The following is a 26906-nucleotide window of genomic DNA, read 5'->3' as shown; positions in this document are numbered from 1 at the left end:
CCACACAAAAAAATATGCAGAAGAAAAAATAAAGAAACCAATATACAGGTGAAATGATATGTAGGTCTCTCCAATAAATTGTATAGCACAGGTGATATAGGAGGTGGGGGCACACACTACATCACACCGCATAGAGCAAATATGCTTACAAAAAGGGTTTGATATCAAACTCCTCCTAGCTGTGAAAACAATTCACAAAGTTGTGCATATTTAAAACGGGGGTAAAATGGACTCCTTATGTACTTTCAGAATATACATAGATATTATACCAAGTTCATCTTTGTTCACTCGCCTTTTAAATATGCACAAGTTATTGTTTTCACAGCCACACAATTTGAAGTTCAACAGTATGGGTCAATATAGTATGTGACTCGGTCAAGATTTAGTACCTCATACCTACAAAGGCGAATTTGGTATAAATATCTATATACATTCTTAAAGTATGTTATAAGTTTTCCATTCCATTTCACCCCCCTTTTAAATATGCTCAACTTGTTGTTTTATCAGCCACACAATTTTTATTCAACACTATAGGCAATATAGAAATAATGTAGCATTTAATAGTGTGTTTTGTATTTGATTATTTTCCAAATGTACTCTACCTTTGGTAACACAATAAATGTATTAATGTCCCTGTTCATGAATTGAAAAAAATAATAAATAAATTCTGACTTTTATTTTGAAGGATTATCGAATGGCGGCCATATTGACATTTGCGTTACTGTCGCTAGTTTCACGCTACTGGCGACTCAGTGGCCACCGCTGTAGAACGATAGATTTCGAAGAATGTCGCAGTCACTCTTACGGTTCTCGTGGGTATTTTATATTGCTTTGAACGTCTGTTTGGGAGAAAGACGCCTAAAATACGTCACATTAGTAAGTATCTGCTAACATTGAAGTAGACGACCTAGATTAATGTGTATCATTGTTAATCAACCTCTCTTAACTTTGAGCAACGCTACTTCAACTTGGCTAGGACAGTAGCCTACGTTACTGTTAGGTTGAACTTATCTAATTTGATTATTATTGCTTTATCGCCTAGGTAGCTTCTATGTGAAATGCTCAATCAATATTTGAAGCGCTTAACATTGTTTGCGGTGTGTAATTGCCTAGTTTGCGTTAGCACTTCCTAGACAATGACGTTAGATCAAACCTTAACTGAAACACACTCCACAAGATAAAAATGCATCGAAATACTTTGTAGTCATCTCAATTGGCACTGTTTACGTTAGATTCTTGCCTTAATGTTACTATTGCTAAATCCAACATGATTTTGCTAGCTAACGTTTTTGAGTTAATGTTAGTTTCCATTTTGGACTTACATTTTTTTGCAGGCTTCGTAAGCTTTGTAAGGAGTAACTTTAGGGGGTTCTTAAAAGGGAATCAAGGGACATGGTACCTACATGAAATATCTGACTGAATCCTAACGTTAGCCACTCATGTAGGTTATTGCTACATGTAATGTGGAGTCAAAAGTAACTTGCGACACTACAGGTCATGGGGGTTTGCAATGCCTGTCATTGTCTAAGAATAGTCTTGCTGACCGCAGGCGTCCCTATCATTTTTTTTCTCTTGTTTATGGTAGCTCGCTTAATTGTACAAAGTAAATTAAGTAAAGAAGTATACAAGTAGAAGTTGTGTAGCCTATGTCTGCTAGAAAAAATGCTGTACTTTGAATGTCTGAATTAACGGCATGTCTTGCAATATCACCCCATAGTGTTATGCATGAATTAGATCACATAATGTGCTGTTTTTGGCATATTGAAACATTTTGCGTTTACACATAGCTGTACCGGCATGGTGACCGTTCCCCTGTCAAAGCCTACCCAACTGACCCACATAATGAGAGTGCTTGGCCTCAGGGATTTGGCCAGCTGACTCAGGTATGTTGTTTCTCACATGATGCAAGTTTGTGTTTGATGCTGTGACTAAGAATGATATGACTGATTTGAGACACTATTATTTGTATTTGTTCTTTATTTGTTGTAGAGTGCTCCAATTTAAAAAAGGCTGTGAGCTCAGCATTGCTGTTGCTCAGATAAGGCAACAATCAATTTGAATTGCTATTTGCATGCATTGCAGCACACATAGGACAGCTAGAGGCAAAGCCTTTTTGGGAAAACCCTGTTAGCGAATTTAAATCCGCTCTGCAGGTTAGTCTGGCAAGGAGGCCATTGATGATTATTATTATTATTATTATTATTATTATTATATGACGACCGATGAAGCATTCAAAACAACCAATGGCTGTGCTGATGGCAACAGATATGGATGTGCATTTTCTTTGGAATTAAAGGAATGTTCTGGAGTAAAAACAACCAAGGGTCTATTTCCAGAACAGGTTCAAGCAGTTGTTTGAGAGCATAATTATTGGTGCAGTTTTGAGCAACACAGTTGTTTGCATTAACACCAAATTGTGACACCAACGTGCAAAAAAACAAACTCTATTTTACACCACTGACCATGTTCAAAATAGAATGACTCTTCTGTGGTAGTGTGGTGAGGTTCACTAGAGACAATGCAAAATGCTGTAAACTGCAAAGCGCTGCGACACAGGTTCGTGGATATAAGTGTCACAATTTGGTTTTGATACGCATATCATTACAGCCATAGTTGCCACACATCAGATGTGAATCGGGCATTATGTTTGTAGCCATGATTTCATCCATCATCTTCTTTTAGGAAGGAATGAAGCAACACTTTGAACTGGGACAGATGCTGCGCAGACGTTACCAAGGATTCCTTAGTGAACACTACAACCGCCTTGAGGTTATTCTTATCAGTCTTAAAACAAAAAAAATCAATATATGTTCTGAAAATTGGGGTATAGGATGCTCTTCACTCATTTGCTGCATATTAAAAAAATCTTCACATTTTTTTGTAGATATTTGTACGGAGTACTGACTATGATCGAACACTGATGAGTGCAGAGTCGAACTTAGCTGGGCTGTACCCACCCAATGGTTCACAGATCTTTGAACCAACTGTCCAGTGGCAGCCTATACCTGTTCACACAGTTCCCCAGAGTCAGGAGAAGGTAAGTGTCAAAAGTCTGAAGGTTGTACAGATATATGGAGACATTACTGAGGAGAGACATGAGGCATGAATGAAAACCAAATGCAGAAAGACATAACTTGGGATTGTGGTGATGTGACTTCTATGCACATTCTATACAGGACAATATATTGTTGTCTATCACCATTTGTTTCAAAGGGCTTACAGTCTAACCGGAAGGCCCTTTGAAGTTTTCCACATTTTGTTATGGTTCAGACTCATCTTAAATCAGATGCAATTATTTTTTATCACTCTACACACACTACTCTAATAATCTTTAAAAAAAAAAAGGTGTTTGGAGTGTTTTGTACATTTATAAAGAAATTCCATATCATATAAAAAAGACATTCCATATCAATTTCAATTTAATTTCACTTATAGAGTGCCAAAACATTAAACATGTCTCATGGCGCTTTACAGAATGTTAGACAATCAGAGAAAAGAAACAAAGGCCCATAGGTAACAGGGGCGTGGAAAAACTCCCTAGAATTGGAGATACATATAGGAAGAAACCTAGAGCAGATCCACGACGGCCTGACCCATTTGCCTAGGGTCAGTTACAGAATAGTAAGGTCTGTATACATGATAAATGCATAAGTTAGTCAGATGTAGAGAATAGAACATGGTGTTTAAAGCAACCTGAGGTGTATGTTACAAGAGGTAGGATGGTTACATATCCAGTATGATAATGTATGAATCCTATTTAGTGTCAGAAAGTTCAAATGGTCCAGTGTAGGAAATGGAATTGTCCAGGGGGATTAGGAGTTGTCATCGGGCAAGTGGTGGGTCGCTAGGCTGTATGGGCCAGGAATACGGGCAGAGTTGTCATAGGGCAAGTGGTGGGTCGCTAGGCTGTACGGGCCAGGAATCTGGGCAGAGTTGTCATAGGGCAAGTGGTGGGTCGCTAGGCTGTACGGGCCAGGAATCCGGGCAGGGAGGACAGTAATAGGCCATGATAGGGCAGTAGTAGGACTTTAGGTGAGATGAGGGCCAAACCAGGGGGTCAGGATTTGAAGGGTTAGCTTCAGCCACTTAGCATGGCATTTGGCCGCTGACATTTTTGAAAACATGGCGTTACATGGTTGCAACTTTCGGCACCAGTTTTTACATGCTGATTGGTAGATGATGGCTCATACACGAGTTTAGTGTTGGGCACTAGCGTCCTCGCGCGTCTACGTTGGTTTGCATTTCTGGAAGATGACAAAAGAAAACAAAAATTACTTGGATTAGGCTACTGATACTTGACTTAATGCCTACATGGTTAGGCTGTATTATACCGGAATTTGTGGTAAATAAAAGAAAAAAGTAAATGTTGTCATATCAGGCTATTATTTGTCTTATGTGTGGGTTGACAAGGTAACTGACTATGACCATACATTTTAGCAGATGCATGCATGACCTATATCCAATTATTAGCCTACTCATTGTGTTGTGTATGGAAACTATTTTTTTTTTTTTTTAAAGTATATTTTTTGGGCTTTTTATGCCTTTAATTAGATAGGACAGTGGAGACTGACAGGAAGTGAGTGGGAGAGAGAGTCGGGGTGGGATCCGGAAAGGACCACGGGGCGGGAATCGAACCCGGGTCGCCGGCGTACGGTGCAGGTGCCCCAGCCAGTCGCGCCACTGCTGGGGCCGGAAACTATTTTATAACGCACAGGCTGTAGTTCCTACATGTAGTCCATGACAATGCAACGTCTGGATCATGTAACCTATGTTGGTACCGGAAACGAACACCCATGAAACGCCATTTTCGTAAAGATGGTTGCTGGCAATTTCAAACTTTTTTGGCTGAAGCAGCTAGCCTAGGGCCATTGAAATGAATGGGGGCGGGACTTAGTCACTCTCTCCAGTTATATATAATACCTCCATGGGCCAAACACACGGATGATCCTTGAGATGTTTCTACAACTTGATTGGAGTCCACCTGCCTAAATGAAATCATTGGACATTATGGCGAGGCACACATCTGTATAAGGTCTCACAGTTGATGGTGTATGTCAGTGAGTGAAAGGCAAGCCATGAGGTCAAGAGAATTGTCCATAGATGTGCGAGACAGGATTATGTCAACACACAGACCTGGGAAAGAATACAAGAAAATTTCTGCTGCATTGAAAGTGGGGTGGTGGGCTAGTGTTCAGTAGTACGGACCGGACAACAGTTTCTGTTCATATTTCTGACGGACCGGTAGCAGGGACGTTGATGGTATTTTGTAAGAGGTGGTGCTGATCACGGGGTTCAGGGGTGTCTCCCTGGGAAAATTGTGAAATTCTGGCTGTTAACCCTTAGAACCCGATTGACGCAAAGTGCGTCAAAAAACACACCCTTTCTTCTCTGTTACATTGCTCCGGAACGGTTCATCGCAGCGAGATGAAACCTTTATTGCACGACAGAGCAGAAGTGGGGCTTTCCAACGAGACTACACACTTGTCTGTACGATCAAGTATGAAAATTAAAAAAAATCATGAAATTAAATCAAATTGCATCATATTTACAGTCTATACTTCTCCGCATTCACCTGCACAAACATTACTCTAGTTTGAATTACTCGCGAACCCGTGATCGCATCGATATGGCAAGCATATCAGATATAAGAGGGGGCACAGGGCTATCCATTGGTACCATGTTTATCGATCCTTCTGGCTTATAGAACCAGACGAAGTGACTGCAAAATAATAACGTCATGTACACAAACCAACGCTGCACACTCATTACTCTCGTTTGAATTACTCGCGGACCCATGATCGCATAGATATGCCACGCATGTCAGATGAAAGAGGAGACTCAGAGCTATACCAAGTACATCCTTCTGGGTTATAAAACAGACGAAGTGACAGCAAAATAATAACTTCATATAGCTGGACTTACCCCACGTTTTTGTCTGTTCTTGTGGCAAAGCATGTTTATAATCCAATGCTATCATGTGTTTCTCTATGGCAAAGCATGTTCATATTCCGGTTTTGAGATCCTAGCAAATTCCTGCATGGCATCCAATTCAAGGCTCACATTGCATCCCAATTTGTTCATCAAATAAACACCTTTTTTGCCTTTACTTTGTTCATGGCAATGCAGTAAAGAGTTGAGAATTATTATGACTGCATAGACACGCAGGCTAACACGCAACCTCGGGTCAAGTCAGGTCAGATCAGTTCGTGTCACAGATATGGAGCGCAGAAAGGTTATTTTTCATCACTAAATAAAAAATGGCATTTATTTCCGTAAATCACACAGCAAATATTTCTGTTAATTGCTCAGCCCCAGAGTATCCCTCCAACATGGCAATTATATTGCCCGATTCAGGACAGTCTGCCCTACACACACATTAAATGCATGTAGAGCTGTGAGCTTGCTGTGGTGAGATACATGTCGAAATATAAGAATTTTTATAATACACTTTTTATATTTTAATTCTTTAAAAATCTAAATAAAATCAATGCTAGTATTAATACATGAAATGATGGCAGATCTGAATAGCCTAAACTCTCCTGAAAAAAACAATATATAATATATGTGTGTGGCACTTACAATGACCAGAATAAATCCTTATGAATGAAGGTAGTGAAAATGCCCTAAAAAAAGCTTAGGGTTCTAAGGGTTAAATACACCCTTTTAACGCAGTTTGGAAGGGGCATAAAAACTTTAACAGAGCAAGCAAGGCCGTTTTCTGTCTGACAGGGGTCATTCCAAGTGAAAACAGCCAAAATCAGGGTATCATGAACATGGTACCTCTCAGATTTTGCTGAAAAGTGGTGAAAATATGCCTTATGTTACCAAACGAGGGAATCTGAAGTTTCAGGTCAATATCTCAAACGGTTTGCCCGTGGCGTCCATTTGAATTTCGGGTGCCATGGCCGTAATTGACACATTGGAATTTCACATTTCATCTTTTGCCATTTTTGGAAGCCCATAACGTCTGTTCTAATAGTGGTAGAAGGCTGGAAACTGCTGTGGTAGTTCTTTGTAGCCTGTACTACACAATTCTGGAGGCAGAATCAACATTCCTTACTGTTTGGGTGAGAGGTGGGTCACCAAAGTCCTAAAAAAATGTTGACGGCATGTGTGATTTTTCACTTTTTGGGTGGCCTTAGCACCACAAGGAATGATCATATATATTCTAAACAGGATTATTTGTTATATGTGGGAACCTTGCTCTTGCCAAAATGAATTTGAAGGGTATGGTACCAGTGGCGGGGGTTTTATGGGGGTCCAAAAACCCTCTCCGGCAGAGGTGACTCTTTGAACCCCATATTTGGACCCCCAAATGACCATGTGGGCACTTGATGATCCTAATGGGATTTATACCAGATAAAGATACATATAATGCAGATATGGATGTGCATTTGGTAGTCATCAAGGTATACTGTATCTCCTAGTTGCTGTTCAAAATGCATGCTATGGTACTGCAATGTTAAAGGGGCCATATTATACAAAACTCACTTTTTCACTTTTTTTGTGCTTCTACAAACACTATGTGCGAAACAAAACAGTAGGCTAGGCTACTCAAAATATCCAAATGTCTTTTACACATATTATTATTCATATTGCAAGTAACAGAAACTCCTATAGGGGATTTGGGAGGAACTAGGCCTGTCATGATAACTATTGTTTCTTCTCTTTAGTTACTTTCATTTCCCATTGACGACTGCCCTCGCTACAAGGTTCTTATGAATGAAACTGAGCACTCTGACTTCTTCCGCAATATTACAGAAACGTACAAAGTAAGTGCCCCCCCACAATAAAGTTCTTTGGAGCTGTATGAGTAGTGTGGTGTTATGAGATACAATCTCTTTTTTCTTTCTTGTTTAACAAAGGATTTCCTGGCAATGGTGAGGAATAAAACAGGCTTGACCACAGCCACAGTAGAAAGTGTTTGGAGTGTCCATGACACCCTGTACTGTGAGGTGAGATCCAAAATCTACTAGACATTTTAGTCAAATTGATTATTGTTTTATTATGTCTTTATAATGTTTACTATTCCAGAACAGGGTTTCTGCTAGAATATGTTTTCTTGTTCGTCTGATTTTATTTTGAAATAAGCGAATTTATGTTACCTCACCCAATTTATGTTATAAATGCAAATGCACCAGTTGTGCACCTGACCGACTGTAGGTTGACAAAAGAATGAAGTCCTCAAATCAGTTTGACCTTTAAATTAACAATAATATTGAAGTAAATCAAAGAGTAGCAAGTGAGCAACACCTCAACATTACCAACGATAATTTATAATCTTAGATGAAATTGGCAATGGGTAGATTTATTTTCTGTCATTAGAAGCCACCAGCTGCCAAAATGGCCTAAATCAACAAAAACGGGCAGAAAACCTTCCTGTTCACTACATCATAATAAGCTTCATAATATAAAATAAGAATATCACTCAAATGAAAAAAAAAATCTGCTGAGTAAATCACCATAATTAATTAAAATTCACTCATACATCAACAATATAATTAGTAGCAAACTTATTGCCTAATTTGTCTCCAGAGCTCAATGCCCTATTAGTGCTAAGTTCAAGAAGATGACTAAATAGCCCAAATTTAAATAAAGTCACAAACATAAGACTTCTCCCAAAGAAATGTAGCTTAAAGCCCGATGAAGTCGTCACTTGACACTTTGTAATTGATGAGAGGTGGGCCTATGGCAGTTGGGATGTCCCTCTAAGGAAAGCCACATCCTGTTGAGGTAAAAAAGTACAGTAGGCTGTTAATAGAGTGTTTCACAGGCTGTCAGCACATATATCTCCTTATACATTTTGTATGATAATTATTACCGGCATGTTTTATATTTGCCCTTTTCGCATACATTTGGCCTGTCAAAAATAAACCAGAACAGTACCAGAAACAGTTTTTCACAACTGGGCATTTTGTTCAAGTAAAGCATCACCTAGTGCTGCTCATGCATTTGATGAATCTGCAAGGAACAGTGTCACTCGTTGCATACAAGCTGTCAAGCATGAAAGAATTTGGTCACTGCGGTCTTGTGACTGTTGACCGTTGAAAGAACTCGTGACGTGCAGTAAAGTTTTACCATGCAGAGTCTAAAAGATATTTAATGTTCTCAAACCTCATTACGGAGTTAGGAATGTAAAGTTTAATCAAATCACAGCGAAAAGATTAGAGTCCCCTCTGCTGTGTTAATAAAATACACATCTAATTAAGGAGTTGGATATCCACAGTTATTTAGAAACCAATAGGAATAGAGAATCTGTGACACTCAAATAGCCAAAGAAAACAAGGAAGTAGTTATCACTAGGCATCTTCCATGTTTGATATAATAAATATACAAAGAAATTACCAAAGAAATTGCTACATGATGCCTCTTCCTATTTTTATAGTTTTAGTATAGTGGTGATGCACATTAGTGATGTCTGTCATGCTCCCACTGCCACTGGTTTACATCCCATTAATTTGATGTCAGGTGTGTGATAAAATGATTTGACAACTACGATGAAGGTAGCTCAATATAAGAATTCCTCTTAACAATGACATTCACAATGCTGCTGTATCTAGAATTGGGATCTTATTGAAAGTTAAATTACCTAACTACACATCATGTTGTTTTGCCTTGTATCCAGTTGTGAAATTATAAATAGAATCCAAATATGTCATAACCATGAGAATAAATATTGCATAGTCATTTAATATTGCATATGAATGGAGTAGTTGATAGATTGTTAAAGCTGGACACATAGAGCTCTAATTTAAATGGTGAGCTATGTGTAGTGTGACTGAGTGTGTGGGCTTCAGTGTTTGTTTTAGAGTGTTTGAGCAGGGCTTGTTTGTGTTGTTAGGGGTTCTGTGCATTATTAGTGTTTGTCTGCATGTTCATTTAATAATAAGGCAAGATCTATCTGATGTGATACCATGAGCAAGATCCTCAGCAAAAACGGTGGGCAGAACAGTGCTCCCTCACTCCACATGCTTTAGCTACAGTACTCTCCAGAATTATTGCCACCTATGGTAAAGTTGACTAAAAACAGGTATAAAAAATAATCTTTTGGTGATTTATTGTACTCTCACACTGAAAACAATAAGGAAAAATCCACCCTTGAAGGGAAGCAAAATTATTCTGAGAAAAAGGAAAATGGAAAGAAACTAGAAAGAAAGAAACTACAAAAAAGCAATTCCAAGGAAATACCAGTGCATGAAAATGACAAAAACTAAATGTAAAATATAATTTATAGTTTAAACAGATAATGCAAAAAAGAGATTTGGGGGGGGGGGGGTAGAAGAGAGAGAATGGGGATTTACATTTAGTGTAATTTACAGTATGTTATACGTTTTAGGGTTATTGCTAGGGTAATCTGTTGCTTGCTATGGAGGTTGTTAAGTAGTAATTGAATTATACACAGATATTGATGGATGTTGATAAACAGTTTAGTGGATGTTGACAGACAAACAGTTTAATTTATGTTGATAGACAAATAGTTTAATAAGTGGATAAATAGTTTGAAGTAGATGGATTGAGAGAAAGTCGGATGGAAGGTGCCTAGGAGCAAAGGTAATAATGTTGGTTGCTATGCTGGTTCCTAGGTTGACATAGTGGTGGTTGCAAGGTTGTTGCTAGGGTAATTGTTATTGTTGCTAAGACACATATGGTGGTTGCTATGCTGGTTACTAGGGTAATCATCTTGGTTGCTAGGTTGACATGGTTTAATGGATGTTGATAGACAGATAGTTTAATGAATGTTGATAGACAAATACTTTCATGGATGTGTAAAGGTAGATATTTTAATGGATGTTGATACCATGGGTCACCTGCCTATCTGCAGAACTGAGCTCATCACAGTCTGATCATGTCTGAAGAAAATGACCAAAGAATGCGGTTACATTCAAGCTCATTTGTTTTAAAGACAATTTTCAAGCTATTAATACCCAAGCATTGCTTCCCAGATTAGGTATGTAAAATAATAATAATAATAATATTATTATATTGACAAATCTGAACAAAATCTGAATTGGTGCTGCAGGCATTTTTCTGGATTTGATCTTATTTAACACAGAATGTCCCATGTTATTATTTTTTTATCATTCAGTCCAAACATAACATGACTATCCCACCATGGGTGACTCCTGAGGTAATGGAGACACTGAGGAGATTAAAAAACTTCGGCTTTCAGATGATGTTCGGAGTCTATAAGCAGAAAGAGAAGTGTCGGCTCCAAGGAGGTATGTTCATATTTTGATTGGGTGAAATAATTTATTGCTCAGTCCAAACCACTGTTTCCCATTTACAAAGCCAGGAATGCACATGAACGCCTATTGTTTTTAGAATGTGCTTTGAGTGTTGTCAGGATGTTTCTGTGTTCCCTTTGACAGTTCAGTCTAAACATTGTTTTGATTGTATTCTCACTGCAATACGGTGAATAAAAGGATCAACAGGCTCTCAGCGATTCTCGTCTTCGCTGTCCATCGGATACTTGGTTCCAGAGTGCTAATTGGTTCAAAGAGGTTCAGAGGTGGAATTTTCCACGACAAAAGCTGCTATTTATTGGCTAAATGTTGGTCCTTCCTCTGTCTCTTGGTGCCCTACACACAGTGCACAGTGCATGCCTGTGGTGGTAACGGCAGCACGGATCAGCCTCCACAAAGGAAATAGGGAAACACAATGTGTTAATTGCGTTAATATTTTGTAACGCATTATGTATTTAAAAATTAATCACGGTGATTCTTGGCCGTGATCAATGTGATATTTTATTTAGTTTCTCATGCAGACTGGACGGATAGCTCTGGACTAGACTACTAGGCTTCCACGGCGCAATTGCATGTCTCTGTATCACTCAGCCAGGCTCTGCCCGCTTGTCTCAGCTATTTTTTATTTTATTTTTTTCTTCGTCGCTGAAGTGAAAGTGTCTCTGGGTTGAGTGGTCCACGATCAGGAAATTTAGTTTGAGTGAATAGTAGTCCAAGTCGAGTCGCAAGTCATGCTGAATTTGATCAAGTTTTGGCCTTGCTTCCACCAAACAAAAATATCGACCAAAAACGATATTTTTCAAAAACGGGTTCCAGGGTGTTTTTTTTTTTTTTTTTTTTGAAAACTCTGTTTTGCCATCGCCTTTTCGATGACTACATAGCCAACCCATTACCTCTGACCCAACTACACTCGACCTGACACTCATTATATTATTGCCTGGTAATACTAGTTTTCATACATGACATTACCTAAGATTACACTCAGTAAACATCACAAACTAATGCTGCAGTGCCAATAGCTTATCATGATTTGGTGAACAGAGTTTTCCTTGGTTGATTAATGTTATTTGGGATTGTACTGTATTGGCCTGAGTATAAGACAAGGTTTTTTCATTTTATGTCTGAAAAAGTGGGGTCGTCTTACATTCGCGGTCTAGAAAAGAAAAGGAAAAGCCTGTATAGGCTTGATGGCGCCGTATCGATATTTTGTAACGAGTGTATTAAGTGAGCAGCCACCAACCTTCTCCACAACAGTGGCACGAGCCTGAATGATGGAGAGACCAAGAAGTAATCTCGAACAAAGTGGATCAGAAATAGGTCAAGTTAACCAACAACTGAGAAGGAGCTTTGATGGCAATTTAAAAATCATATGATTAACGCGATGGCGAGCCCAGAAAGACCGTCTTAAAAATGCAAACAGTCATAATCCAAATCCATTGCCGCCTCCCAACAGATTGATAGGAGAGTGTTTGAATATGTGACTGAAAAACGTAATAACGAAGACCGCTAAAGAGCTAAACACACCGATGTCAGAGCCTTAATGATGCGGTGCAATGGATTGACATTGTATCGGAGAAGTCGTGCCCATAAGACTTCGAAGAGAAGCTAAGGCTATGTGATAAATTTAAGGAAAACTCATTCCCACCCCCCCTGGATCTGATGGGCAATGCTGATCAAACGTCAGTGTTTTTTGCGACGCCAACATCTGTCAGTGTTGTTGAAACTGATTGTTTCAAGAATGTACAGTTAGACATGTAGGCCTAGGCTATTGTTGATGCATTATTGAAATTGATTGAGGCTATGGTTCTTTTCATTCATAATTGTTAGAAATACAACAGTCTATCTTTTGCACTTTTATGGCATTAATTAATGTAGTTATTTATTTATTTAATTTAAATTTGACGAATGCATCCCAAAAAATGAATGTAATTGATCTCATGATTTAATTTAAATGGTGTTAAACGGCCTATAAATGAATTAATTGTGTTATCACCAGCATTTAAAAAACAAATCTATATAAAAAGACATTTGGTCTACAAAAAGCTGCTTCTATTTAGGCTATTTTATCCTTTTCCCCAAAAAAATGTCCTGAAAAGAGGGGTTGTCTTATATTCAGGGCCGTCTTCTATTCGGGCCAATACGGTATTCCGTATTCCAATAGGGTCTTATACTGTACATAGCCTATGCAAACTTTTTAGTTAATTAATAATAAGAAGTAGTAGTAGTAGTAGTAGTAACTTTTGAAAGTGTGTTGTCATTAAAATTGTATTTCGCCTGGTAACAACTAAATTGAAAGGAGCAAGATTAACATATTGGCATTGTTGTTATTCTTTCAAATTACAGGCCTCCTCTTAAACCAGATTATTGTTAACATGTCTGCACATGCTGTTCAAGATTCTAAAGAGCCTCTGAAGATGACTGTATACTCAGCGGTAAGCTAAACCATTTCTGCAGATTTTATGTGGTACTAGCAGTGTCTGTTAATGCAACAGTTTATGAATGGTGATTGCCATTAATGAAGCAACTCCCAAGAGGTTGTAGATGACAGTGATTTTAGAAAAACTAAGGAGCTTTGTTAGCACAGTGCCTTGTGCTTTTTTTTTTTTTAAGTTACCATATCTACCTGCAAGGTTTCGTAATATAAGTACAAGGTTTTATAATATAAGTATGAGGTTCTTTTCATTTATATTAATTAATTTAGCTGACGCTTTTATCCAAAGTGACTTACATCAAGATACTATAAAGGAACAATAAAGGTACAGTGCCACTAGAATTTTGTCAGTGCAGCATAAGGTACTAGTCACATTATCTTAAGCGATAATGGTTGCCAAGCATCACACAGATGAAAAACCAAAACTTTTCTTGAAAAAAATAAGTTGAGGCTTTTTGAATTGAGCGACGATTATAGGCTACTTTGGAGGAACCAGCGCGGGATGTAGCTTTGGTGTGTATGTATTTGTGTGTGTCAAGACAAGCAAGCTACCCGTCGTCTGACTCATCCAAATCACACACTGCATGCGTGAAAGAAACAGTAACATGGGTCCTGGACATCATAAATGAGGCTATATATCAATAAATCTGGTTGGTACTGATGTGCACTGAAATCTGGGGGGTATTTGATTTTTCACTATTACGTTTCAGGATTTCCAGCCGCTGTTTATTGGCAGCCGTGACCTACTGGTTAGCGCTTCGGACTTGTAACCGGAGGGTTGCCGGTTCGAACCCCGACCAGTAGGCACGGCTGAAGTGCTCTTGAGCAAGGCACCTAACCCCTCACTGCTCCCCGAGCGCCGCTGTTGTTGCAGGCAGCTCACTGCGCCAGGATTAGTGTGTGCTTCACCTCACTGTGTGTTCACTGTGGGCTGAGTGTGTTTCACTAATTCACGGATTGGGATAAATGCAGAGACCAAATTTCCCTCAAGGGATCAAAATAGTATATATACTTACTTATACTTATACTTATACTTATTGCGAGACAAGGCAGCCAGCCGCTTGCATTCATTCATTGAACGTGCGATGTGCTGTAATGGAAACCTTTTTGCTTAGCCAAGTAGCCTTAATTGAATTGTTTTTATATTATGCATGATTTAGCTTTTAAAATTCGTAGGCTGGAATGCGTCGCGGCAACAATTGTGTTTAAATGTAGTACTGTGACTGGTAGCTTGAGAGAGTGTTGGTGACCCATGATGTAGGACAACGACTTTTCACTGGCAACACTAATGCTGTGCTTACTGCTACATTCATTTAGTGTCTCTATTCCTCTCAAAAGTTTAGACAGAAGTAGCCTAGATTTCATGTTCGAGTTGTTGAAGTGTGGACTAGCCTATAGTCTGGATCTCATGAAATGTTAGTTTATTCAATAGAGTGTGAAGACTCATATGCCATGCCACCAAGTCTGCAAAAACATCTGTGGGTTCCGATGCTGGCATGCTGCAAGATAGGCTGGACGACACTAGGAATAGGCTATTTAAACTTCCTGGAGATGTGTTCATAATATATTGATTTATCAAGTAGGTGATAATAATGAAGTATATAATGCAACATTTGATATGATGGCCTATTTAAGTAAAATAGGCTAGCTGATGCAAAAATGTTTATTTTTTGCCTCCCAGGAGGATAGAATAATTAAGGTAGCTTAGTAGCCTAAAATGTTTAGGTTACTGTCTCTGCACGTAAGTAAAATGATATTAAAGGCTTAAGCAAAGGTGTATCAGTGTGGGAAGAGTATTTGCTACAGCTATGTCATTTTAATAAATCTAATTAGTGTCGTGATTGTACAGCAAAAGCTGCATATGGGTAGTTCCTGTAACAAACTTTCAGAGGCTGGCGAGTTCGACCAGCATCCCTCAATTCTAATGGAAACTGAGAGGACCGAGTGAGAGCAAGTTTCCGCCTCCTTAGGTTTGACCCCAAACCCCTGTATGGAAACGAGCCCATTCATTCCTGCAGGCGCCCCGATAGTCAGTGACTGCACAAATAGAAGCGTTAGATGCGGACTATCACCGTAAGCGAGTTAACGACTCCACCGGTTTTTTGTTTTTTTTATATTGTTTATTAAAGGATATTTTGAGCTAAAAGTGTGGGGGCCACTAGCCTCACTAGCCTGGGTTTTCCCATGCTGCCTTACACGCGCAATTTTATTCACGCTGCTAGGCAGCCTGGATTCCATGGAGCAAATCGCCTCAGTTAGGGGACCAATTACAGAACGGAGGGAGGGCAGCAAGACGATGACGACACACCGAAGCCATTATGAGCTACGTACAGACGCATTTGATAGACATTCGTAGCGCCCAATAAACGGCTCTGGGCATTCGTAAACCACGTTTCAAATACAAGAAAATGAATGTCTAGTTCCCAGACCCTGTCTCAATGAGATGAGGTCTGATGTTAGCCAGGCTAGGGGGCCACTGTGCTTCCGGCGCCTATGCCACATACCACCCCATCACATTGCTCCATTTTATTTCAATGTGGAAACAAAGAAAGTATGCCTGAGGTGGGCAAACATGATTTTTTGGAGGGTGATCATGTGTTAATGCTGTGGATAAATTGAAAAGAGGTTTACTTTTGATGAAAATTTTGAAAATTGCATAGTGTAAAAGGCACTCATTTCATAAAATGACCCTATTATTACTTGAAGGAAAGATATGGAGTTAAAACAACCTGGGGTCTATTTATGGATGATGACGAGTTCAAACAAAATTACATTAATTTGAGGAGTTTTGAGCTAGACCTTTGTTTACATGCTCGCTGCTACAGCCAGCGTTTACATATGTCTTATCGGCCTGCCTTTTTTTGGGTGGTTGGAAATGCTAGTGCATTCTTTTTTAATTTAGGGTTGTATGACTTTACATTAACATACACAAACTGTTTAAAGTAATGTTTATTGATGTCATTGTAAGTAGTTACTACTAGATACTTGCCTCTGAAAATGCTGTTATCAGCAACTGAAGAAAGTATGATGATGAAGTAAGTTTTCTGTTGTGATAAATAAACAGATAAATAAAGCACTGCACATCCTCTGTTAATAATGTCTTTTACTCACTACAGCATGACACCACTATAGTGGCCCTGCAGGCAGCTTTGGATGTGTTCAATGGGCAGCAGCCCCCCTATGCCTCATGTCACATATTTGAATTGTACCAGGAGGACAATGGGTATGCTACACTTATTTTACACATTTTATTTTTGAGCTTGTATGCACTTTATTGCACATATATGCCACATTTATTTAGGGAAAGGTTTAAATGTTAATTTGATTGATTAGCATTGGAAAATGGACCTGATATGGTTATAATAATACTTTTGTTGTTGTTGGCAACAAACAAAAAACAATCTGAAAAAAAGAACATCTGTATTTGGGTATGTATTAACACCCTTGACTATGAAGCCCTTAAATATGATCTTATTACACTGCTCTTCATAATGCTGCAGAATGCTCCATTCAGTTGGTGTGCTATTCCTCGAGACCATTGCTAAGTATAACAGACCTCTGTCAAGGAAAATGGGTTTTGTGCTTCTAATTCACGTCTTTCATATCACTCCGCAATTAGTACAGTCACTTCTTGCATTGGAACTTCATTCAAAAGTGAAAGCAGACGGTTGATCAGCTGTGTTCTAAAGAATGTTTGATTCAAGTTCAGCATGTGTTGCGAATTATTTGTTTCTCACCAAAAGCCACGATGAAATGGTGACAAATAAATGTAAAGAGTCATATCATGTGGAGTTTATTTTTTCGCTGGCTTGCGGTCCTGTTCGCCCCTGTTGGGACTTATTTTCCGATAATGACCGGCGTTCTATACATTATCCCTTACGCAACTTATAGCGTTTTTACTGCTATGCCGATAATTCTTTGTTACTGATTTTGTTCAACAACCACACTTTCAGTATTTTCCTCTGATGAAACTCTGGATTTTTCCACGTCTCCATTTCCAAGTCCTCCTATACACTGCATTCCACATTATTATGCAAATTACATTTTTCTCAGATTTTCCTAAATAGTTGATGCAAATGACAGTCAGTATATTTCGAATTTTATTGAACAAACCTCCCAATGATAACTATAATAAAATATAAACTCAAAATGCGCTGTTCCAAATTATTATGCACAACAGAGTTTCAAGACATTTTATAGGTTGTAAAGAACTATAAATGGATATTTGTTGAATTTGCAGCATTAGGAGGTGATATAAATTAAATCAAAAGTTATTTCAATCAAAACATCTTAACAGGCCAAGTTACATGTTAACATAGGACCCCTTCATTGATATCACCTTCACAATTCTTGCATCCATTGAACTTGAGTTCTTGGAGAGTTTCTGCTTTAATGTCTTTGCAGGATGTCAGAATAGCCTCCCAGAGCTGCTGCTTGGATGTGAACTGCCTCCCACACTCATATACCTTTTGCTTGATGATGCTCCAAAGGTTCTCAATAGGGTTGAGGTCAGGGGAAGATGGGGGCCACACCATGAGTTTCTCTCCTTTTATGCCCATAGCAGCGAATGACCCAGAGGTATTCTTTGCAGCATGAGAGAGTGCATTGTCATGTATAAAGATGATTTTGCTACGGAAGGCCCGGTTCTTCTTTTTGTACCACGGAAGAAAGTGCTCAGTCAGAAACTCTACATACTTTGCCATGGTCATTTTCACACCGTCAGGGACCCCAAAGGGGCCTACCAGCTCTCTCCCCATGATTCCAGCCCAAAACATGACTCCGCCACCTCCTTGCTGACGTCTCAGCCTTGTTGGGACATGGTGGCCATTTAACAACCATCCATCTGGACCATCTAGGGTTGCACGGCACTCATCCGTAAACAAAACTCTTTGAAAATTAGTCTTCACGTATTCTTGAGCCCACTGCAACCGTTTTTGCTTGTAAGCATTGTTTAGGGGTGGCAGAATAGTAGGTTTATGCAAACTTGTAAACTTCTTGAGGATCCTACACCTTGAGGTTTGCAGGACTCCAGAGGCACCAGCGGCTTCAAATACCTGTTTGCTGCTTTGCGATGGCATTTTTGCAGCTGCTCTCGTAATCCTATGAATTTGTCTGGCAGAAACCTTCCTTATGATGCCTTTGTCTGCACAAACCCCCCTGTGCTCTGAATCAGCGACAAATTTCTTCACAGTACGATGATCACGCATAAGTTTTCAGGAAATATCCAATGTTTTCATACCTTGTCCAAGGTAGTGCACAATTTCACGCTTTTCAGCAGCAGAGAGATCCTTTTTCTTTCCCATATTGTTTAAAACCTATGGCATGCTTAATAATGTGGAACATCCTTCTTAAATAGTTTTTCTTTGATTGGGCTCACCTGGCAAACTAATTATCACAGGTGTCTGAGATTGATTTCACTGATCCAAAGAGCCCTGAGACACAATACCATCCATGAGTTTAATTGAAAAGCAAAAAGATAAATGTTTATAACACCCTGTTATATCCACTGCACTTCCTAAGTATGTAAATAACGTTCTCCACCACTCCATCTTGCAGTCTGATCTTGATGTTACTGTTATTGATCCTCATACCTTTGGTCTGTCCCATATTTATCTATATGTCTGTTTTTTCAAGTACTGATCATTTGCTATGCATTTGGTCTCTAGAACTTGACTTGGTTGGACTTGACTAGGACTTGACTAGGTTGTTGGCAAAGTCGAGATCGTTCAGCTGTTCTGTTAAGGTCCACAGTTAGGGTCCACAGTCTGGAGTGATGACAAACTAGCATCTATGATCTGTGGCTGTCAAAAGTCCACTTGCTGCTGACCTGTGCTTCCAGTGTGCTCTAGACTGCCAGCAAGGCTACCGGGTTGGTCTATTCAGTGTCACCATGCAGTGCACTGTTTACGTAGAGAGTCATCATTGTCCATGGACATTTTCAGTTGGTTAAATTTAACCGATGAACTAATGTGGTTTTTTCCCTCCATTTTCTCCTTCCATTTTTCTTAATGTAATTCTATGTGTAAAGCGAATTTTTTTGCTCTTTGTGCATGAAAAATGTGCTATATAAAGAAACCCCAAAAACATATTATTTCCAGGTTTAAGACAAGAAAATGAAAAAAAAAAAAAGACCAAAGGGTATGAACACTTTCGCAAGGCACTGTAAACTGTATGTTTGAGCCTCTAAATCAGGGGTCGGCAAGTAACTTTGGCTGCGGGCCAGTATTTTTCATGGCCAATAGATGGCGGGCGGCAGGCCAGAGCAGTCTATAGTACTTATACTTATATACTTATATTTTTTAAAAGAATATCAGACGGCACTAGCCTACCAGACGGAGCGCCACCTTCAGGGTGGCCTATCCGCTCCAGACAGCAGTACAAAAGCGCAGCATTGAAGCGCTGGTAGAGGGCTACGCACAGAGTAGGCTAGCTAGGCTAGATCCTGTTGCGTTCTGGGGTTCTTTCCATATTTGTTTAAGCACGGCGGACTGATTGTTGAATAGGCTATTTGTAAATAAATATTGTAAAATAAAAATGTTTTAAAAAATCGGACTTCCAGAATAATCTGGCGGGCCAAAGAATATTACTGGCGCCTGTTGCGGACCCATGCTCTAGATGTACACAAAGGAATAGCACAATGATAACCTTATTGAAAAGACAACACACCGTTCCTCTTAATAATGAAATACTGTTGGTTAATAAAGTATTGGTGTGATCGTTTCTCTCTAATAATAAAATACAACAGGAAGGATATTCTGGTGAAATAGCTCCACAGCTTGTTTATTGCTATGTAATAAAGTAAGAGTGTCAAAAAGAAGAAGAAAAAAAAACAGGTTATGGTCATGTCAGTGAAAATATCTGGACTTGCCTTGTTATCTAGGTCCTTCACTGTGGCCATGTTCTACCGCAATGACAGCAGTAAATCACCCTATCCCCTGGCCCTGCCCAGCTGTGAACAGTATTGTCCTCTGCAAGACTTCATTCGTCTCACTAAGGATGTCATAACACCTGACTGGGAGAAGGACTGTCAAGTGGTAACTACAGTAAAAGACACAGGTTAGTATTTTCACATCTTTACTTCAAGTATTACTGAGAATATCTGTGATACGGGAAAAGGGTTCTCCAATGTTTTCTCAGTTAGTTTTTTAAAATGATATCAGATTGTGCCTTTGGAACATTGGATGAGTGGTTGCTGATGATGGGCAATGTATATATTGCATTAATGATCAGCTATTTCTTTCTACAACAGTCTAGAACCCTTCTACAATTATGTGAGCACATGCTGCCCTGATTAAAAAACAATGCAACTGATCTCAGCTGGTATTCTGTCTATAATGGATTGGAATGGAAATGTTTCCAATCTTGAAGTGTTTCCAAACTTTTGACTGATAGTATATATGTCAAGCAATTATATTATGTTTACATTCTTGTTTTTTCAAGAGAGATTGAATATTTCCTTATCTTCACTCAACATGCCAACTGTTTATATGTCGCTGAAAGTATTTGCCTATGATTAATCTTAACTGAAAACTACACTGCTCATTTTCAAACAGGCATGCTAATATGGCTCCATCTTGTGGTGCTTCCTTAAATGACACTTAAATGACTTAAGAAGTTAGATAATTCATTAATCATTGCGGCAAAGACAATTTCTATATGAAAAAAAGCTGACAGATTGCTAATCATACAGGATTTTTTTCTGATTATCCATACATGGAAAAAGGCATCGACCTCAAGCTTAGCAACAGCTGACGTCAAACAGATCTCAAACACCATACCATTACTCAGACTCAAAGGACTTCCAGGACAATTGTGGTGGTGCACCACACCACTGTGCAGTGTTTGTTGCACAGAGGGTCTACTTTGAAAGGTTATCAGAGGAACTCTTTGCAAGTGACCTAATCTAATCCTAAAAAATCATAGTCTGAAGTGTCCAAAGCAACATCTGTAGAAAAATAGAGCTGAAACATGCTCAGATAAGAGGGTCCAGTAAGTGTCCTGCATTTTAAGTAATCTGCAGTTAGCCTGTTTAGCACAGAGACCTTCTCATTTGGAATTGAGAGTGGGTCTGGACTAGTCTGGTCTGGTCTGGTCTAGTCATTGACTTACGACTTCAAGCAGGGGCGTAACTAGCAGTGAAATTAAACTTAAATGGGTACATTAAGCTCAGCAATATTGTAAACGAAGGTTTTTAAATGCAGTTCACTTAATTCCAAAGAAATATACATCCATGCTGGATTAGCAACTGCATTTGCGTGCCTGTGTATTTAATTCTTCAATGGCCTCTTGGCCAGACAGACCTGCAGAGCAAATCCCAAATTTGCCAAAGGTTTGTATGGGTATTCCCAGGCTAATCTGCAATGGTCTCACTACACTTGCAGGTAGGCCAGCTAACATTGTTTTGAATCCCATGGACTTCTCTAATAGTCCAGTTTGGAAATAAACATGGAATTGTGTTGCAATAGTAGTTTGGAAATAACCGCTGAGGTTAACATGATTAACCCAGAAAAAAACAGAGAAACCAAGCATTTTTCCATTGTAACAACCTTGCACATTCTTGGTCCAAAAGTATATTCATTCTTTGTACACAATGTGGAGGACATATTTGAGGATGGAATGAAAGAAAACACATTCAAATTACAAAAAAGCCTGCATTTCATGTAACAGTTGGAAAGTGGCATGCAGTGTTGCCACAGTTACCTTGAAAAAGTAATCTGATTACTGATTACTGATTACTCCTTTAAAAAGTAACTTAGTTACTTTACTGATTACTTGATTTTAAAAGTAACTAAGTTAGATTACAAGTTACTTTATTAGTTACTTTCAGCAGCTGCCGACAACACCCCCAACGCCTCAACATAAAAATGATAACGGTTTTGTCAATACTCAATATACTGGAAGTGCATTTTAACAGCAATGTATAGCAGACATCCCAACCTAACCTACTTAGATACTGAAATTCAGATGTTTGTTCAATAATGTCTAAGTACACCAAATAAGGAAGGCCTATTGATAGAAACTGTTATAGTAAAATATGTAGATTGTTTTTCATGTAGCCTTGGCAACTAGCCATCTTGTAGCCTATAGGCCTGAATAATATGCAAATGAAATTACACTTGTTAAACTCACCTCAACAAGTCTTTTGCAATCATTTAACCCACCGTGAGCAATGCTAATCTTTTGAGACAATTGGGTACACTTTTGTGTAGTCTGGTGTGAAATGGGTCTTAAATCTTCCTTTTTGAGGGGCACTGACGCTGCCATGACGCTTCTGTTCCTAGATACACTGACTGAACTGATTAATTATGTTTGGGAGAAAAGAGATATAAGCACTTACACTGAAAACGGATTGGTTGATTTAGCAAAACAGACCAGGATGCTCTCTGTCTTGGATGCGCTTCAGGCACAAACGCACCACTCCTCTCTCTCTCCCTCTCCGTTGTGTGCGCATTAAGCTATGCACACGCGATTTGAAGCAAAGATTCTAGAATCTTTGATTTGAAGTCCGGTCTGGCTTGCGTGCTCTTGTTCGCTCTAGGTTCCGGGAGATTTTATGTAATTTGCGGGCGTCAGGAAGCCGCTATCAATATGTGGGAGACTCACAAAACTTCGGGAGACTTGGGATGTCTAGCTAGACAGCACTTTGTCGCCAGCACAGAATGTACAATGTACCTTAATGTTGTCATGTTTAACTGACACAAACTCAAAGTAATGACTGATGAAATGTGCATCTCTCTCTCTCGTTGTTTACGTTTGTGTCGCTGCACGTGAATTGTCCTCATGCTGAAAACGTGAGCATAGCCTCTACATGACATTAATACCCAAGACAAGAAGAAAGCAAAGAATATATCTTTTTATTAAGGATCATGACAAAAATAGTAACGCACAGTAACTTAGATAAGTAACTTTAATCTGATTACTGGTTTGTAAATAGTAGCGTGTTAGATTACTCGTTACTGAAAAAAGTGGTAAAAATAGACTAACGCGTTACTAAGTAACGCGTTACTGGCATCACTGGTGGCATGTATACCCTTTACCCTCCCAATTTACCAGGAATATACCAGGTTCGCAACCCTAATGCTTCCACTGCACAAGTTTTCAAACTAATGTGCTGTTAATTTCAGAATTTTGTAGTTTGCAGTATAAGGGTACCATTTCTTTTATTTGGTAGTGACATAAACTTTACCTCTTACAAACATAAAAAATCTGTCACAAAAATTGTCTTTTTAGAAATTGACGGTTGAGTTTGTTGCTGAGAAAAAGTTGTTGAAATCTACATAATCAAGTAGTTGATTAGTTTCTGTGTACAATTGTCCCTAAAACTGATTGACTACCACAGCGTTTCTCAAACTGTGGGTCGCGGAGACATGCCACGTGGGGCGCGAACTGACGTGAAAAACAGGAGTTTTTTTTTTTTTTTTTTTATCTGTAGCCTGGGCCCAGGTAGCACCCGATGCGCAATGGACGCACTGTGTTATTCACAGAGAAGTGCTCGTGTCAAGGCAGCTTAGTTAGTCCCGACGTACATGAGATTTTGAACGTTGTTGTGAGATTTGTGAATTTCATCAAAACCTGGCCCTTAAAAGCGCGTCTATTCTCCGCACTTTGCGAAGAGATGGTAGCTGACCAAAATGCTGTACTGTTTCACAGCGAGGCAAGGTGGCTTTCCCGAGGTAAAGTGCTGTTGCGCGTGTTTGAGCTCCGAGTCGCCTCTTCTTGGAGGAAGAGCGCATGTTTGAATCTGCAAGCACGTTCACTAATGAACATTTCTTGACGAAGCTGGCCTATCTTAGCGATACATTTGAGTTAAATGTCCAGTTACAAGGCAAAGGCAATTACTGCATTCACCAAAAAAACTTGAGTATGGGACAGGCGCCTCGATTGCGATAGTATTATGCCTTTGAGATTTCTGAGCGAAATCGCTGAAACGTCTGATTGGGAGGCACTCTTGTGATCCCATGTATTAAACAGTAGGCCTACATCACATCCCTGCAAAGTTTATTTCAAAAATATTTCCCAACCAGCAGTGCTCAGTATGACTGGATTATGGATCCATTTAATGCAGCATGTTGGTATTTCATTGAATATATTGTACAATGCTGTAAAATGGCCTATGCTTCCTAATATGTTGCTGGGAAACATAAATATGTGTGTTATGTATTTATTTATTATTATATCTGCAGCACCAGCTGATTTTAACTCTGTTGAAGAGGATATATTTAGAACTTGACATTATTTCAATACATTTGACAATTTTAAGCTTGACCTACCACTTTCTTAGAGCGATGAGGGACAGGTGGGGCTCGAGAATGCCCCCTTGATCAAAGTGGGGAATGAAAGAAAAAGTTTGAGAACCACTGGACTACCATAAGTAAATGATTGGATGTACCACCTCTATGTACTTGGTGAAAATGTCTATTAATCACTATTAGGCCATGTGTCATTTCTTCAGGAATGTTGATCGTTTCATTGTGACTTCCTGATGTTACTGAACACTGTATTTGCCTTTCCTCCCTCAGAAGTTGTGATTGGGTTGGCAGTGTGTGCATGCCTCCTCTTTTTCCTCGTCCTGCTCCTCTTCGTTGTGCTCTGCCGGCAAAGGGAGACCTCAACTGGATACAGTCACGTCATCAATGATGGGGATGAGAACTCCTGACGGTCATACCACCGGAAAGAAGACACATGGGATGGCGAGGATGATCTGTGAACTTACATAAAGCCCACACCCATAACCTTTCAGTTTGGATGAAACAGGGATGAAAAAACGAAATATGATTGTTTTTACCTTTTTTTTGTTTGTTTGTTTGCTTGTCTTTTGGCAAAAAAACCTTGACATGGCTACAATAGCCTTGCATACCTACCAAGTTGGTTTTGTTATGTTTGCCACATAGCTCTGAATTACTGAGAGAATCGCTGAAATCTACTGAAGGAATCTAGAGAACCATTATGTGTGTGTGTGTGTGTGTGTGAAACTGTTGGGATAAGAAGTGTTTCTGGTTGCCTTTTTCACAGTGCAGTGACCACAGTGGATGCCCACTGAATGTTGTGTTGCTTGGAACAAAGTCTTGACCATCCCTTCTACAAAGGGTAAACCATCACTGTAAAGTGTCTGTTATTTTGTGAATTCTGTTTACATTCAATCATTGTGACACTTTTAAAAGTGGCTATGTCTACGGAGCACACTAAAAGGGAACAGCTAGTAGTGCTTCATGACTTACCTTTTTTTGCATCCTAAGATGCATTGTCAAATGTGATGCTACTTTCTGTTCAGTTGATAAATGACTAAGTTCTTAATATTCTCTATACTTTACAGACTTTCAGTCCTTATTACTGCACAGCAGTTGACCAACTTTCTGTTTTCACAGATTGCAAGGTATTGGATAGGTAGTTAGTTTTCCCTCAGTTATCCACAGTGATTTGCCATTTTGTGAGAGTCAGGCCAAAAAGGTTGTCATGTCAACACTTACAATGTGAATTGAGTGTTTCCATAATATATTTTGAATTCCAATCTTTGACATCTTCATGGGAATCTACTGTAGTTAAAGGTGCTCTAAGCAATGCTGGATAACGTCACTTCTGTTGACTTTCAAACAAAACAGAGAGCTGGCTCACTACTTCCTCCCCCTCCCTCCCGTGCAATTGAAACTCTCCTAAACGCACATCTCGTCTGTGATTTGCTGGAACAGTTTATGTTTTTATGGGGTAGGTTTGCCCAGGTTGTTTTTGTTGCCGTTTTTGGAGCCTGGGCTGTCCACAGAGATTGTGTTTTTTACAGTGTATTCAGGACACAGACAGCTAGCAGTTGGTTAGGTAATTGTAGTAATTGTCATAAAATGTTTAGCCTAAAACACCCTTGGCATCGCTTAGAGCACCTTTAAGTAAAATGATTTCTCTCTCTCTCTCCACTCTGAGGATTTAAGTATTTGTAAAATTTTATGAACTTTGTTCATTTTTCTATGTTACAGTGTGTTTTTTTTCTCTGATTGTATATATTGAATGCTTTAAAATGGCAAAGGAAAGGGAATGTAAAAATTAAATATGCAAATAAATAATAAATACAATAATTTTACATGCATTACAACACATTCCTTATCCCTCAGGATATACAATTAAAGGTGATTCTAATTAATTACAGTTTGTCATTAAGGGAAAATGTTCATTCTGATGGGCATTAGCAACACAACCCTTTAATAATGCATCAGTAAGACTTATAAACACAAGTTAAATGTATA

At 39.0% G+C, this 26906-nt stretch overlaps 1 protein-coding gene across 2 annotated transcripts; it reads left to right on the top strand.

Annotated features, from left to right (window-relative positions):
* The first annotated feature begins 755 nt into the window (after positions 1-755).
* acp2 (acid phosphatase 2, lysosomal) lies at positions 756-26743 on the top strand. Of its 2 annotated transcripts, none has more exons than XM_076287641.1 (11): positions 756-876; positions 1788-1883; positions 2683-2769; positions 2885-3037; positions 7674-7772; positions 7866-7955; positions 11087-11219; positions 13587-13675; positions 16791-16897; positions 20555-20730; positions 25197-26743. In XM_076287641.1, exons 1-11 carry the CDS (start codon positions 787-789, stop codon positions 25328-25330), a joined length of 1254 nt encoding a protein of 417 aa, XP_076143756.1. In that variant the 5' UTR covers positions 756-786; the 3' UTR covers positions 25331-26743. The 2 variants fall into 2 exon arrangements, with proteins under 2 accessions (XP_076143756.1, XP_076143755.1); XM_076287640.1 differs by having other exon boundaries at positions 25194-26743.
* Positions 26744-26906: the final 163 nt, after the last annotated feature.

The sequence above is a fragment of the Alosa pseudoharengus genome, unplaced genomic scaffold (genome assembly GCF_046254945.1).
Source record: "Alosa pseudoharengus isolate Yale_2024_CS ecotype anadromous, Long Island Sound unplaced genomic scaffold, YU_APseudo_1.1 YU_APseudo_1.1_scf_16, whole genome shotgun sequence".
Lineage (NCBI taxonomy): Eukaryota > Metazoa > Chordata > Actinopteri > Clupeiformes > Clupeidae > Alosa > Alosa pseudoharengus.
The sequence above is the reverse complement of the archived record's forward strand: the minus strand, read 5'-3'. Positions and strand labels throughout refer to the sequence as shown.

Bases quoted from the DNA above. Each gene is read 5' to 3' on its own strand.
- acp2 (XM_076287640.1), top strand. From the start codon at position 787: ATGTCGCAGTCACTCTTACGGTTCTCGTGGGTATTTTATATTGCTTTG. The intron at 2,770-2,884 runs GTTATTCTTATC...ATTTTTTTGTAG, and splicing joins AACACTACAACCGCCTTGAG to ATATTTGTACGGAGTACTGA. The intron at 16,898-20,554 runs GTATGCTACACT...CTTGTTATCTAG, and splicing joins TTGTACCAGGAGGACAATGG to GTCCTTCACTGTGGCCATGT.